The sequence below is a fragment of the Notothenia rossii genome (assembly GCF_949606895.1).
Source record: "Notothenia rossii genome assembly, chromosome: 1".
Lineage (NCBI taxonomy): Eukaryota > Metazoa > Chordata > Actinopteri > Perciformes > Nototheniidae > Notothenia > Notothenia rossii.
The window spans coordinates 2803062-2820453 of NC_136912.1; the positions used below are offsets into that span (position 1 = coordinate 2803062).

General features: G+C 37.6%; 1 protein-coding gene across 1 annotated transcript in view; it reads right to left on the reverse strand.

Moving 5' to 3' along the window:
• Positions 1 to 503: 503 nt before the first annotated feature.
• The window catches only part of rac2 (Rac family small GTPase 2), an 18754-nt gene continuing 1865 nt past the window's right edge, over positions 504 to 17392 (reverse strand). Inside the window, exons 2-7 of the mRNA XM_079684767.1 lie at positions 11701 to 11772; positions 10293 to 10410; positions 9286 to 9348; positions 5967 to 6126; positions 3658 to 3791; positions 504 to 1014 (exon numbers count right to left, since the gene is read on the reverse strand). Of these exons, the coding sequence (XP_079540893.1) occupies positions 3661 to 3791; positions 5967 to 6126; positions 9286 to 9348; positions 10293 to 10410; positions 11701 to 11772 (544 nt within the window). The 3' untranslated portion in view covers positions 504 to 1014; positions 3658 to 3660. The remainder of the gene's footprint in view (positions 1015 to 3657; positions 3792 to 5966; positions 6127 to 9285; positions 9349 to 10292; positions 10411 to 11700; positions 11773 to 17392) is intronic.

Sequence of the window (17392 nt, forward strand, 5' to 3'; positions counted from 1 at the left end):
CACTAACGACAAATATGAATCTGAAAATGAGTTGAATAGGACCCGTTTGAAAGCATGGTATAGCAAAACACACGTATGCCTTGTCAAGTGAAGTCTGCCTCATTTATATTATTTTAAGCTTAAATAAATACAAGAATCACAGAATGTTGAGTTGTGGCCTTAAGCTCTGGTAGTCGTGGTACAATGTGATTTGAGCCTGAAACGATTATTGACACACACCTAAACTAATAAAAGAGCAATGTTTCCCATCTGGTGAAAAGATTAGCAGAACTTCTCCTCCATTAATCTGATCGCCGTACAAACAAATAAATCAGATTGATATCACTGTCTCGTCCTGTAGGAAAGGAAAGTGAGACGGATGATACATGAAGCAGATGGTAGAAATTAATTTAGATTTAACTCCACTCTGAGCTCTTTTATCCATCTTGAGGAGAAAGAAACTTTGTAGTAACCGTGAAATCTGTGGTTTACCGACATTGGAAATAACGTTTTCTCTACAGACGTTTTACTTGATAAAATGTATTTTTATTTTAACATCACAACAAATAATATGTTTGTTATAGTTTTAATCAAATAAAATATTGTTCTGCTCTCTGCTCATACAAAAGCCACTTTCCTTATTGATCCTTGCTTTACATTGTTCGTCACATTCGTAGAACAAATCTTATCACAACACTGTCTTTGCATTAATACGTAGCATGTGGGATCCGTCTGGTGTGCAGGAGTTTTGGATACATCTACATGTTTCTAGTTTTACTTTGGGCAGTCTGGTGCTAAAATGCTAAACTTTACTGATGGATTCTACCTTGTCTCTACCATAACTCCTTGCAAAATCAGTTTGAAATCTTGCTGTAGAGAAAGGTGTTTTACTTATTTATCATAACGACACAATTTCTTTCTTTTTGTACTCCTGGAAGTCTAGTTGAAGTTTTCTATACACATAACAGAACAGTTGAATCTTCTTCTTTAACGTCGGGTCATCAGTCTGAATCTCTCCCTCTCTTGTTTCTGGTCCTGCAAGAATATAAAATAAACTTTGAAGACCACATGCATCCGTCACAGCTTCATTAACACAGGTTGAAATAGCACTGCGTGAAGGAAACTGTACTCCTGCTTCAATGCTATCAGCAAACACGTATTACTCCACAAGGATGTACAAATCATTTCTCTGTCATGTCTTCAATCGCTCTCTGTCACATATTGAAATGCCAGCGGGAAGCCATCAGTCCTACAATGATAATGCTAATTTAAAAAAAGGATGAAGCTTAAATTAGCTATTTTTTCCTTTGTGTTTTTCATTTGAAATTATTGATGTATTTTCTAAATTGCTGCTGTCTGTCTTTCTCCGTTAAATTAGAAATCTGCCCTGAAGGCTTGGAAATAATTAAGTACACTGAACAAAAATATAAATGCAACACTTTTGTTTTTGCTCCCAATTTTCATGAGATGAACTCAAAGATCTAAAACATTTTCTACATACACAAAATAACCATTTCTCTCAAATATTGTTCACAAATCTGAACAAATCTGTGATAGTGAGCACTTCTCCTTTGCCGAGATAATCCATCCCACCTCACAGGTGTGGCATATCAAGATGCTGATTAGACAGCATGATTATGGCACAGGTGTGCCTTAGGCTGGCCACAATAAAAGGCCACTCTGAAACGGGCATATTTGCTTTATTGGGGGGGCCTGGGGGGGTCCGAAAACCAGTCAGTATCTGGTGTGAGGGTTAGGGTTAGGGTTAGGGTTAGGGTAATGTTGTGAATCGAGTGGCCTGTGTTCGTCGTCCATAACATACGCCTGCCCATACCATAACCCCACCACCACCATGGGCCACTCGATTCACAACATTACCCTAACCCTAACCCTATTTTCATCTGTCTGGAGCTTTTTCTGTCTCTCTTTGCAAAAGTTGGCATATTTTTACCCATCCTGATTCTCTTGGTTGAGTTTGAGGAACGATATGTTTGGTGAAGTAGACGCCTTTAAATCCTCTTTTAGTGATCAGACAATTATGCTGCACAAATTGTGTTTGAATTTGGGAAAGGCAAATGTATGACTGAATCTTTGTCATCACAGCAGATAAACCACAGGTGTAGTTACTGAAATTAATGAGAGTTGAACTGCCTTTAAGCTGCTTTCATTTTAGGATTCAGGTATAAAGTGGTAGAGGGATGACAAATTATCGTAGGCCGACCAGGAAGTAAGCATCTCTATGTGATTTGGGATTATTGCAGAAAATAATCTCCGTAGTAAACACACTTTTATGATACTTACATGTTTTGTTCTGCCGGATAATCTCCACATATTAACACCACTTTATGATTTTTTAAATAAAAAGCTAATGTTGGGCTGTAAAGGAACTACAGCACGGTCACATGACTTCACGTTACCACCGCTAATCTAAAGGTGGCTAATGTTGGGCTATAAAGGAACTACATCACGGTCACATGACTTCACGTTACCACCGCTAAGCTAAAGGTGGCTAATGTTGGGCTATAAAGGAACTACAGCACGGTCACATGACTTCTCGTCACCACCGCTAAGCTAAAGGTGGCTAATGTTGGGCTATAAAGGAACTACAGCACGGTCACATGACTTCACGTCACCACCGCTAAGCTAAAGGAGGCTAATGTTGGGCTATAAAGGAACTACAGCACGGTCACATGACTTCACGTTACCACCGCTAATCTAAAGGTGGCTAATGTTGGGCTATAAAGGAACTACATCACGGTCACATGACTTCACGTTACCACCGCTAAGCTAAAGGTGGCTAATGTTGGGCTATAAAGAACTACAGCACGGTCACATGACTTCTCGTCACCACCGCTAAGCTAAAGGTGGCTAATGTTGGGCTATAAAGAACTACAGCACGGTCACATGACTTCTCGTCACCACCGCTAAGCTAAAGGCGGCTAATGTTGGGCTATAAAGGAACTACAGCACGGTCACATGACTTCACGTCACCACCGCTAAGCTAAAGGAGGCTAATGTTGGGCTATAAAGGAACTACAGCACGGTCACATGACTTCACGTCACCACCGCTAACCTAAAGGAGGCTAATGTTGGGCTATAAAGGAACTACAGCACGGTCACATGACTTCACGTAACCACCGCTAAGCTAAAGGAGGCTAATGTTGGGCTATAAAGGAACTACAGCACGGTCACATGACTTCACTTCACCACCGCTAAGCTAAAGGAGGCTAATGTTGGGCTATAAAGGAACTACAGCACGGTCACATGACTTCACGTCACCACCGCTAACCTAAAGGTGGCTAATGTTGGGCGTGATGACGTTTACTCGTCTCATTCAGACACTTGTCAGCATCCGCTGTTTTTTTAAATCCACCAGTGGGGTAGCCTATTTACTGATGTATTTTATGTTGTAGACCAAAATGTTAAAATCTCTTCAGCTTGTGTAAACCACTGACCTTATTTCAGACTAACAACCAAACATTTTTTTATTTATTTATTGAATTCCAGGCCAGGGGACAGGTAAGTGCTAAAATGCTGACTCTCAGGGTTTTGGGACTCATTCCTGCGTTCATGCTGTCTCTCTCTTACCATTGATAGTTATGAGTAAAAACCTGTCCTTTTTCAGTCAAAATGTCTGCTGTTGTTCCGTTCTCTCGTCTGTCTTTGCTTCAGACTCACCGTTTACAGCAGTGAGCAGGGCTTCTTCTTGACCTTGGTGGGCTGGGGGCAGAGCACGGCCCGGATCGCCTCGTCAAACACCGTCTTCAGACCGCGCTGGGTCAGAGCCGAACACTCCAGGTACTTCACAGAATCTACACCAACACAACAGGACAATCCATAAAACTCAACTTCAAAACTAAGAAGACCAAGTTAGGGAAGTAAAACAAGCTCTTTTAAGCCCAAGCATTGATGCAGTGTGAATCCGTTGTATGCAAATATCACTTTTTATTCATGTTTGTAAAGAAATACAGATAGGTAATCTAAAAGAACCTGAACGTTGAATTACAATATCACTATGGAAAAGCAGTGCCGGCTGTAATGGGCTTTAACCTCAAATTTGACCAATTTTTTATACTACGAGACATTCACTACTTACAAATGCTGCTATTTCAGGGAAACAAGTTTAGGAAATAGTGTCAGTCAAACGTATCCTAACCAACAAATTGGGACGTGCGGGAAAACGCCACAATGGTGACATTTCGATATTCGATATTAAGGTTATTTAAAGGTCTCCTATTATATTGTTTTTCCATCAATATATCACAGCTCTCAGATACAGAACCTGTCTCTGATTGGCTGAAACACCAAACAGATCATTGCAGCATTACCCATAATCCCCTCTGTTTCAGCCCTGTTTCCAAAGTGCTGATTCTCTGTCTGTTACTTTAGATGAAAATAAGAAGCCCCTCCCCACGCCCCTCTGAGAGAGATTTGGTTACAAAAAACTCAATGGTGCTCTAGAGGAGATTCAGGTGATAAGGGGGGGGGGGGGGGGGGGGGGGTTACCTTGGTTGCTGATTGGCTAATGGTTACACAAGACAAAACATCATTATGACATCATCAAGTGGCCAAAATCTGATCAGCTCATTTTCAGACAGGTTTTTATATAAATGGATCAAAAAGAGAGAGAATCTTTGTTCCTGAAACTTTCAGAGTCTCTTTCAACAGAGGGGACACATGTTGATGTAGAAGAGACATGAAGAAGAGGGGACACATGTTGATGTAGAAGACACATGGAGAAGAGGGGACACATGTTGATGTAGAAGAGACATGAAGAAGAGGGGACACATGTTGATGTAGAAGAGACATGAAGAAGAGGGGACACATGTTGATTTAGAAGAGACATGGAGAAGAGGGGACACATGTTGATGTAGAAGAGACATGGAGAAGAGGGGACACATGTTGATGAAGAAGAGACATGAAGAAGAGGGGACACATGTTGATGTAGAAGAGACATGAAGAAGAGGGGACACATGTTGATGTAGAAGAGACATGAAGAAGAGGGGACACATGTTGATGTAGAAGAGACATGGAGAAGAGGGGACACATGTTGATGTAGAAGAGACATGAAGAAGAGGGGACACATGTTGATGTAGAAGAGACGTGGAGGAGAGGGGACACATGTTGATGTAGAAGAGACATGAAGAAGAGGGGACACTAGTTGATGTAGAAGAGACATGAAGAAGAGGGGACACATGTTGATGTAGAAGAGACATGTGGAAGAGGGGACACATGTTGATGTAGAAGAGACGTGGAGGAGAGGGGACACATGTTGATGTAGAAGAGACATGAAGAAGAGGGGAACCATGTTGATGTAGAAGAGACATGAAGAAGAGGGGACACATGTTGATGTAGAAGAGACATGAAGAAGAGGTGACACATGTTGATGTAGAAGAGACATGAAGAAGAGGGGACACATGTTGATGTAGAAGAGACATGAAGAAGAGGGGACACATGTTGATGTAGAAGAGACATGAAGAAGAGGGGACACATGTTGATGTAGAAGAGACATGGAGAAGAGGGGACACATGTTGATGTAGAAGAGACATGAAGAAGAGGGGACACATGTTGATGTAGAAGAGACATGAAGAAGAGGGGACACATGTTGATGTAGAAGAGACATGAAGAAGAGGACTCTGCATAATAAGTGACCTTTAAATAAAAAAATGGGTGATGGCTCCACCTGGTGGATTTTTCAAATATGGCAGTGTGTCTAATGCCGGATTGACTGCTCTTACAAATCCGGCTTTCAGTTTGGGATCCCTTTGAAAATCGGCTGCAGCAGATCTATAGAGGCTGCGAGTGACTCCGCAGGCTGTCGAATAATTTCGCACTCACAAATTGCATTGGCATCTCCCAAATACTTGTGGGAAAGCCGGATTTATAAACATGCAATTCCGGCTTTTTCACCCCCTAACGCTAAACCCTACCGTAACCTCTAACCCTAATGCTGTCCTGAAGTCCTGGGACCAATCACTGTTCCTCACCTATCTCCTTGGCCAGAGCCAGGCCCTGTGGGTAGGTGATTGGCGCCAGCTTCTTCTCCTTCAGCTTCTCGATGGTGTCCTTCTCGTCCCTCAGATCCAGCTTGGTGCCCACCAGGATGATGGGTGTGGAGGGGCAGTGGTGACGGACCTCTGGGTACCACTGGACACAATTAAAGGAAAAAAACTAATGTGAAGAGAGACATTGGAAAACCCATGGATGGAGTCAACTTGGTTTCTGAAATTGGAATGAGATAAGTCCTAAAATGCAAAGGTCATGCTTTAGGTATGAAATCCTCCTATAATCCCATTTTTTTAAATATGAGGTTGTCCGAGTTGCCTCCGCTATCTTTTCCTCTCTACAATTTCTTTCAAAATCCTTACATTTCATCTGTTCTCACCAGGACACACACTACTTTCCTGAAGCCTTTCCTTCTGATCTCTCAACCGCTTCCTCCTTCCTACCTCATATCATCGGTCCCTTCTTTTAATTCTTCCTTTTCTTTTCTCACACTATTCTTGACTTTTTTGATTCTCTCACCATCGATTTTCCTCAGTTAGGAAACCACACATGCTAAAAGAAGTAAGTCAGAAGTGAGATATGTTAGCGCCCTCACAGAGAGTTAGGGATTCAATCATTTGTGAATGTTTTAACTAATAAAATATTAAACTACAGAGACTTTACTTTGTATAATACTTGACTGAAGATTTGAAAGTAAAACAATTCAAGTTTCATGTTTTGAAAATATTTCAAATTACCACATTTTTGGTAGAAAAGCCGTTGAACTCGAGACTTGCTCCGAATTACCTTGGACTTGACTCGTCTAAAATGATTTGTGTATTTGAAATCTAAAAGGTAGGACTTCTTTTCTGCAAAGCATTAAACATTTAACTTAACGATAGGCTAAAATACATGAGTAGATATTCCAACAGTGTTTTCAGTGCCCGTTAATTTATTTTACAGATATGCAACTACCTTTTATGCTTATTTTGTGTCAGAGGAAGTGATGATCTAATGCCAAATAATCGATACGTTTTTCACAAGAAAATTAATGATCACATTCGTGGGGGAAACTTCTGAAGCAATTTGAAACAGGACTCAGAGAGACACGAGGAGAGCTGGAGCTTTGATGGCAAACACTGACGGTTTATTTGGAGCTTCGGCCGGAGAATTCACGAGACATGTCACGGACCACGAGTTGACACAGTGGTTGCCAAACAAATTCTGAAAAACTCTTTCTGCAGCTCGAGGTTTTAACTAGTTCGGAGTGTAATCATCAACATTCTTCATCAGCGAGACTACAGCAATATGGACCCTGAATCTCTCGTGCATAGGAAAGGAAGTGCGCCAGGGAACCTTCGTCCCTGAACAGTAAACTATCTCATGTCAGCTTGTGCTCTGTCATAGACTGGCAACAACAATGCGCCCAAGCTGCCCCTCCTTAAGAGAGATAGCAGCAGAACTATGCCATGGGAAAAGAGGTTGAGCAACTAAGCAAATTATTCCATAACAACATGTATAGCATCTGTGTATCCATTCTGGGTCAAATTGTATTGAATGTCTGACAAAAAAGTTAAATATATTAACATCTTTGCACCTCAAAATTAGAAATCAAAAAGGTAAGATTTGTGTAAATGTGATCTATTGACCATGAATTCCCCAAAAAAGTGTAAAACTTGGAAAGAAGTTGGATAAAAACCTATAAAACTGAATTTGGTGATTATTTACACTGTATGCTTTATAAAGAGTCAAACCAGACCGGGTCAACAAAAGTTGCCTGTTGACGGAAAGACAATACAAAAGTTAAATCTCTTTATCTTACAATCAAATAGATAATGTAATCATTATTTCTACTTCTTGGCAATAGTTTTCTGGGTGTAAAATGATAACGTATGCCCCCTTTCCTTTATTGAAGCTTCACTTAAAATAAAATCCACCTTTTTGGTTCTTTCTCTTGAGTTTCATTCCTTATCATCTCATCTAAGAGCAAACCACTTCATGGTACCAATATGTGAATCATATCAATCAAGTCTAACCAATATTCTTGAAATGTTTATTTTGTTGCATAGTATTGATGTTTCTATAGGAGATGGATAGAGTTGAGGAGCAGCGAGTGTTTTAACAGAGGCTCTGCTTTTGTTACGGTTTTGATGCGTGCGTCATCGCATGTGAAGGACAAGGAGAATACATAAAAAACTATTAAAACCAAGAAAGCACTTGAGATGAGAGTGACATACAGGAAAGCTATTAGTGTCAAAATGCTACCAACGTGCAAGTGTTTGCTTCTGATGTTTGTTGATTGAATGGCTGCATGATTAAGAGTGCATGCCCCTGATAGAAATATGCAGGAATAGAATAGGGATGGACGGAAACCTTAAAAGGGTTACACCTGAATATTTAATAATTTTACATTCAAGTCGTGTATCAGGCAAAACCACCAGAAAGTATTTGGTTCCAGCTTCTGTTTAAGTTGCCGTTCTCAGCTTATATAATATATTGAATCTAATATCTTTAGACCGTGTTGGAACGGACTGCCATAAAATTATTTGTGTTTTAGGAAAACAGTGGCCGAAGTGGTCCGATCCTTTACTTGACTGAGGTCCCGTCCACACGGAGACGATATCAGTTGTATCCGCTAAAGTTCTTTATCGTAGACGGTTCGTCCACACGAGCCCGAATCCGACACACTTTGATAACGGCTCCCAAAGTGGGTAAGTCTGGAGATGACATGCTTGCGGCTCTGTGTGTACGCCCTATACGATGTTTTCCTGAATCGATGATGCCATAGCCCCGCCTCTGCCCACCTCTCCTGCTCACCCCCGCGTCATTGCTTTCGCCAACAACAACAATGGCGGATCACAGGGTTGCTTTCGTACTCCAGACGCTACTGACCATGATACAGATTTTAGTGCAACATCTACAGCTGTTTGTGTATGCCTTATGCCCATGCTCTGGGGTCTTCTTCGCTGCAGTTGGTGTATTTTGTGGCGGAAGTACAGCGCTACTTACAGGCCCGGCACATGTACTACAGCGTCTCCAATGGTTTTGAGCGGTTTCATTTGGACGGACACATTTCTTGAGCCGATTCCATGTGGACGGAAGACTTTTTTTAAATCGACTTCGGTTTGAAATCGGTTTCGTCTCCGTGTGGACGAGGCCTGAGTGGAAATAATAATTTTCCAAGTAATTTATTGGAAATCCTTTACATTTCTTACCATCCTATACAGAAAATATTCTTAAAATTCGCAAAATCTTAACTCAAATGTATTTTAATGACAACAAATCATCCAGATAAGGATGTACCATAGATACGAGACTCACCTTTGCTCTGACGTTCTCGTAGGACGCCGGGCTCACCAGAGAGAAACAGATCAGGAAAACATCCTGCAGGATTCACAATGACAGGAGAGAGAGTCCTTTAGATTATAGATGACTTTACACTGCATTACATTTATCTGACGCTTTTTGTCAAACCAACTTAGAAAAAGTGCAATCAACCTTGAGGATACAAACTCAAATCCCTTTTGCAATCAATACATGGCATGCAATTGAAAAATATAATCATGCGGGAATCGCTGTTTCAATGGAAATCAGTTATGGTTGGTATTTGTTTTGTTTTAATGAAAATTAATTTTGTTATTTGGATAGTACATGTACATGAAGCAATGTAATCCACAGTACTACACAATAGAGCAACTGTGTGAACACTGAACAAGTGAACTTAGTCTAGATGTGTTTAACAAAAATACACAATCATATTATATCCAGGACATATTCTAGATACATGCAAGGATAAAAACAAGAATGTAAAAAAATTAATTCAGAAAATGTTCCTTTGTGGCAATAACTCAATGTTTTAATTAATTTCTTTGATTAAAATGTTTTTATTTAATACTATTTAATACTGTGATGTGGCCAAAGCCAGTGACAATATATGCAGGTATATAATGTATGTATTATTGGATTTTGAATACAAAAATAGATTTATTTGGTTAATTTTGTATTTATTATATATTCTCAATCATCAAGTCTCACCTTAAACAGGATTTGTAGGAATTTCTTATACGTTTTGACAAATAAAATTGTCATCTAAATTATTTTTCCCTTCTGCTTTAATATAACGATTCTCCTGGGTTTCACCAAAGTAGATTGTATTTATTGTAATGAACTGTGTGTTTGTGAGTTGGTATTTATCACTATTTGGGGACCTCAATTTGTTTAATCAATCACGGTATGGGGACCTCTGACGGTTTGGAGACACGGTGTGTGTGTGTGTGTGTGTGTGTGTGTGTGTGTGTGTGTGTGTGTGTGTGTGTGTGTGTGTTTACCGTCTGGGGATAGGACAGTGGGCGGAGCCTGTCATAGTCTTCCTGTCCAGCTGTATCCCAGAGGCCCAGGTTGACCGGCTTACTGTCCACCATCACATTAGCTGAGTAGTTATCAAAGCTGAGGGGGGGCAAAAAAAACACACACACACACACACACACACACACACACCGAGAATCAATCATTGAATTTAGAAATGCCATCATCCTTTATTTTTTTGTAATTGTTTATATCAGGTCCTCTAACTAGTGGTATTGTAGGGTCACTTCAATGTTGAAGTACCACAAAAAACACACTACTTCTGTAAATATGACTTTTAATTTCCATGGTTTAAATATTTGTTGTAATACTACATATTTTTTCACAAGTTTCATATATTCAATAACTTTCAATGCATGTGAAAATATGGTTTGAAAGGGTGTGAAACAATAAGGAAACAAAAGAAATAAAACAATGATTTGGTGGTTTAGTTGTACCATATGAGGAAGGGGGAGGGGCCCTGGTTTAAAGCATACATACATGTAAATAGCTAATAAGAGATAAACTGAATATTTATATTTAGACCATTTCTTGGGCTTTAATGATTACAATGGTTTGAATGACCTTGCTGTTGTTGTACCTTAAATCAGTCATAACTACATGTTCAATTGACTAGATTATAATAAATAAGCAACACTGCCCTCTTGTGGTCATATTGAAACACTGCAGTCTCTTTAATGACCTACTACACAATTAAGTAGATTATTTTAATGAGAAACCCATTTTGATTAATAATCTCTACAGTGCTCAAAAAAATAAAGAAATGTTAATAAAAAAAAATCTGAAAATGAATATTTCCCCTTTTAATCGTATTAATAATGTCTGTTTTTCTTTAATGTTACTTAGTTATTATTGACTAGACTATTAGCTGGAGATTACCATACACATTATCCTTCTCTATTTACAGTATGTGTCAGCTTTTATGCATATATTGATAATGTGTGTCTATGCATCCACACAACTGCATATTACAATTAATTGGTGTTGTACATTTCATTTTCTGAACTGTATGTTTATGAGTTTATGAGTTTATTAGGATCCCCATTAGCTGGTGCATAACAACAGCTAATCTTCAGTTCCTGGGGTCCACAAATAACCTAAAACATGACATTCAACAGTACATTACAAGAGAATTATATGATATGATATGTTGTACATGCGTGTGTGTGTGTGTGTGTGTGTGTGTGTGTGTGTGTGTGTGTGTGTGTGTGTGTGTGTGTGTGTGTGTGTGTGTGTGTGTGTGTGTGTGTGTGTGTGTGTGTGTGTGTGTGTGTGTGTGTGTGTGTGTGTGCGTGCGTGCGTGCGTGCGTGCGTGCGTGCGTGCGTGCGTGCGTGTGTGTGTGTGTGTGTGTGTGTGTGTGTCATACTCACACAGTAGGGATGTACTCCCCGGGGAAGGCATTGGTTGTGTAGCTGATGAGAAGACATGTTTTTCCCACAGCTCTATAAAGCAAATATTGAAAGACATGAACAGAGATATAATTATGTTGGATCATCATCAAGGCTTCAGGAAGAAAGAGAAATCAGAGATATATCTATAAACAGAGAAATATGGCAGACATTTATCATCAGATAGAAACTTAGTCCTGCATCAATACACGCCTAACAAACCCCTTTGCAGCTCAAATAATGCAGTCTTTCTCATACTGTACTTTGTAAAGAATTAGTGTACAATTAAGCGACAAATTATGCAATTTTTTTTCTAATTTAACTTCATAATGGGATCCGAAATGTTTTTTAAAAGAATACAATAGTCTTTAAGGTTAAGTACATGGGTTTATGTATTGCATTTTTTCACAACTGTCCAACTGTATATCCTTATAGCAATATCACCATTTTCTTTTTTTATGTGTTATTTCTTATAATGTGTTTCCTTTGCACTAGCACATTGAATTGCCTTGTTTCAAAAAGTGCTATATGAATAAACTTGATTAAGTTTGTCTATAATTAGTGCTTTTCCATCTAAATACATCATCATCGTCAGCCTTGATTAACAAAGCTGTTACACCCCAAATACACATTTAACTGATACATTTAAAATAAAATAAATATATAAAAACATAATGACATATATTGTAATATAATTATAAATAATAATATTTATGGGTATAGTAAAAAAAAAGGTTTATTCTACACTGTATTATATCTAATATACTTTTATAACACACCTCCAGAAGCATTAACATGTTCATTAGAGCAGCTTGTCTGAACATCCATGAATCGACATGGCTCCAACAGGAATGAACAAGCTCTGTTTGTTTTACTGTCAGTATTTCAAGAACGACACCAGAGCTTGTGTCTTATCTTTATCAAGGCTCTGACACACAGAGCAGAGAGCATTCTGGGTAAATCTGATTGAAGTTAGGACCAGAGAAAGCTAAATATTTATATATAAAAAGTAAATCATCAGTGTTTAAGAGTAATAAACCTCATGCGATATAATTAGAATGTAATTTACATCTTGAAGTAGCTTGCTGGTAGTTTTAATACATATTTGTCGATAATATTTAAGTTGTTTATTGCATTTTATTGTCTTTTGAAACTACAAATAATGCTTCGACCATAAAATAAAACATTTTTTAAATTATTTATCAATTATTCAGTTAACCCTTTTTGCCCAGCCTTTCACTTTATAAATAAGTTGAATATGTTTACTCTTTAATATTCTACTTTTGTGTGATTTATGTTTGACCTGTGAACAAGTAGGCACATTTAGAAATGTAATATTTTTGCTGGTTTTTGACTTTTTTTATGTATTTCAACCATTCAGAATAAATGCTATTATGACTGTATGATTCAGACATGATCAAATGAGTATGAGTCAGAGGGCTTTTCCATTTTTCAAGCTCTTCTTAGTATTGCTATTGCTCATCAGATCGTCTCATGCAAGCCGGTCAGCATTTATGGATCAATGCAACTTTAACATGAATTATAAAAGAAATACAGCAAGAAGTGAGAGGCTATTTGCACAGTGAACTTTTTGAGAGGTAACATTTAATTTCTCGGTACATGGTGTATTAAAAAAAAAGTTGGTGCACCAGTGTTTCATTAAAACTGGTATACTGAGGTTTTTATGGCTATAGTACCAAAAAATACTCCCTCTGACCTCTCTGTGCTAATTAAGCAAAATGTTCTGCATGAGTAGTTAAACTTTTCAAATAAATACATAAAAAATAGAAGGTGTGTCTTTACATGTAAGTGATTTTGTGATGCTGGCAAACATATTAAGTACACATTAAAAGGTGTATTGACTAAACTAAATAATCCTAAAATCTGAATATTTTCTGATTAAAAGAACAACACTACAAACTGATCGAGTTATTACAAGTCTCTCATCAAAAAAGGTTTCATTTGGGTAAAAATCCCAGAGGTATGATCATGGGAATGTGTGTGAGTTTGTTTTGCTGCATTTGTGAGGACCACGTTTTGAGTTAAAACCCATTTTGCGGGGTCCTCAATAAAAAGCATGCAAGTTTGTTTTTTATGACCACTTCTATTATCGGCACTACCTCCTAAACGTTGTTTAACATTCATTTTAACAAAGATCATTCTGTATGTAAATGTTTGGGTTGTGTGTGTGAGTCAAATAGGAAGTGATATGTTTTCGAAGCATCAGTTTAGCACTGGAAACAGGAACCAGCAACACCTCAGAGTTCAGCATTCGATCTCTTTCTTCTTTATCTGTTTGTCATCTTCTGCTGACACCATTATATATATTAACTGCTTCTAGCTGAACAAACTTTAATACAGATTCAACGTCACACTGTCTTTGCTTCTGTCTTCCTACTCTTTATTAATAACATCTTTCTCCATTCTCAACATCACTTCTGCATTATGTTTATTTCTCTTCTCGTCTCTCTTTGCTTATGTCAGCCTTTTGGTTAGAATCTCCCAACTATCAAAATAACTTATTTACTTTATTTAGTCACTTGAGACTCCCACATTTCCCTCTACTTGGTCCTCTACAGTAAAGGAAATGATTGTAACTTAATTAACGTATAACTCTAAGGATTAGCTAATCACACATTTGTTCTCAAGGCTGAGAATATGAAAGCAAATGGAGTTTAGTAGATAGCATCTTCCATGTCTACAAGGGTCGATTAAGCTCAGTTTGTAATGGCTGCATTTTATGTTTGATATCTTAAGTTTGTCAATGTGAAAGATATCATTTCAGAAGACTGCCAATACCACATAATAGACCAGTAAACTGCATCTATGCCTTAAAGAAAAGTGGTTTAAAGGTTTGCAGACTTTCTACTTTACTTCTACTCAAAACAATTCATACTTAAATTAATTCAGGTAAATGCTGTACTTTTATTCCACTACATGTATTTAATACTTTTAGTTACTTTACAGATTTGGATTAATGATGTGAAATATAATTTGTACCTTTACCAGCTTTGATAACACTTTAATGATCAATAATTATAAAACATATCATATCTATTATTCTGAAATGGACCAATCTGCACAACGACTACTTTTACTGTCTTTCACTATATTTTGATGAGAATACTTTTCTACTTTCACTTGAGGAACATTTTGAATGCAGGACTTTTACTGTAACAGAGTATTCCTACACTCTGGTACTTCTACTTTTACTAAGTACAAGATCTGAGTACTTCTACTTTTACTCAAGAACAAGATCTGAGTACTTCTACTTTTACTCAAGTACAAGATCTGAGTACTTCTACTTTTACTCAAGAATAAGATCTGAGTACTTCTACTTTTACTCAAGTACAAGATCTGAGTACTTCTACTTTTACTCTAGTACATGATCTGAGTACTTCTACTTTTACTCAAGTACAAGATCTGAGTACTTCTACTTTTACTCAAGTAAAAGACCTGAGTACTTCTACTTTGACTCAAGTACAAGATCTGAGTACTTATACTTTTACTCAAGTACAAGACTTGAGTACTTATACTTTTACTCAAGTACAAGATCTGAGTACTTCTACTTTTACTCAACTACAAGATCTGAGTACTTATACTTTTACTCAAGTACAAGATCTGAGTACTTATACTTTTACTCAAGTAAAATATCTGAGTACTTCTATTTTGACTCAAGTACAAGATCTGAGTACTTATACTTTTACTCAAGTCCAAGATCTGAGTACTTCTACTTTTACTCAAGTACAAGATCTGAGTACTTCTACTTTTACTCAAGTACAAGATCTGGGTACTTCTACTTTTACTCAACTACAAGATCTGAGTACTTATACTTTTACTCAAGTACAAGATCTGAGTACTTATACTTTTACTCAAGTAAAATATCTGAGTACTTCTATTTTGACTCAAGTACAAGATCTGAGTACTTATACTTTTACTCAAGTCCAAGATCTGAGTACTTCTACTTTTACTCAAGTACAAGATCTGAGTACTTCTACTTTTACTCAAGTACAAGATCTGAGTACTTCTCCCACATCTATAACTAGCAAGCTAAGCGCTAACAAGCTAGCTAGTCAACAGCATGCTAGGAAGTTAAACTAGCTCTCCAGAACTCTTTGAATATCAATATACTGTATCATTTACTCAGCTCTCAGGATTTGAAAAGTGTAGTTAGCATTTTAGCTTGACCGCTAATAAGACGTTCATGCACTTTATATTCAAAATAAGTGTAGTCCCATTTTAGACCTATAGAAGTATTTTCGGCCCCCAGTTTTGGGTGATGTGTTACAATCTCCAACCAATGCTATTGCACTATTTCACTGATCAACAAGTGGAAGATGCCAGATATTCTTTTGAATTTGAAATTATTTTTACGAGACTTCAATAATAAACACAATTAATTTTGTTAAGTGACACTCAATTCAAATGTAACTTATGTTGACAACTACACAGTGACCCTTGAAGGGTTTTAAAAACGTTGTGTTTAATATATTCATATATTTTGTTCAGTAGGAAGTTAGTCTATTATTGTGTATTAGGAATATTTGTTTATATTCTTTGTTGTTTTGGAGAAGATACTCTATACATGTTGATCTTTCACTGCGGATTGGTATATATATTTAATGTTTATGTTGGGGGTTTTTAACTCCTGTAACAAAACAATTTCCAAATTTGGAAATATTAATATAAGATATATAATCCAATCTAATTACATGACATATTAGGTGTAGATATGTAGCTATAACTTAACCATTTTGAAATCCACCGTGCCATGTTAGGGTCATGTAACAGCAGCATTTTAGCTCATATGTGCACAGTGCTCACTTCCCTTCTTCCCCGATAACAACTTCCTCTTCTCTGCAAACAGAGGCTTTAAATCACATTTTTGACATCTGGTTCACTCACAAACACGATCTTAAATCATGCGGGCAATACAGCTGCTGAGTTTATTTAAAAATATTGTATTTTCCAGAAGCTGCATCTGTACAGCGTTCATTGGCGGCATCCATCAAAATGGTTTTCATGGCAGAAATGACTCATCGCCACCATCGGCTTTCACTGCCAGCTTCCCGGCTCTCGCAATGTCAAAGCTTTTTTTATTTTTTATTTTATTTCACATGTTCAACAATGTTATGTTTGAATAACAAGAAAGGGAATTACCTAATGCTAACCTTTGGTGGATTTAAGATCAAATCTACAATGTTTTCTTTTCATTAGTCTGACAACGACCTGTTCCGTAAGCAAAACAGCCCACAAACTCAAATTGAACAGCAGATGAAAAACAATGTGTCTGCCTTAATTTACTGTGCTGAAGTCACCCAAAAAAACCCAAAATGTCTCACTTTTCTAGTAAGTAATGTACCCTTATATGTAGCACTGGTAAATGTTACATTTTCTGCAGCCTGAGCTCTTGCAGTAACAGCTACAGCACTTCCGCTTCACAGTTTCCTTATTCACGAGACACCCGGCATGTTTTTGCCCCACCTTCAAGTATCAGATTAGAAGTTCCTGATGTACACGACACACTGTAGTAACTATTTCTGAGAGAGAGCATTTAAGTCTTTTGAAAAAATCAGCAGTTTTTCCAATACTTAAGTACATGTACTGGAGTGTTGCACTGAAGTAGAAATGTAAGGTACTTAAAGTAAAGTATTTCCAAATGATGCTACTTTAT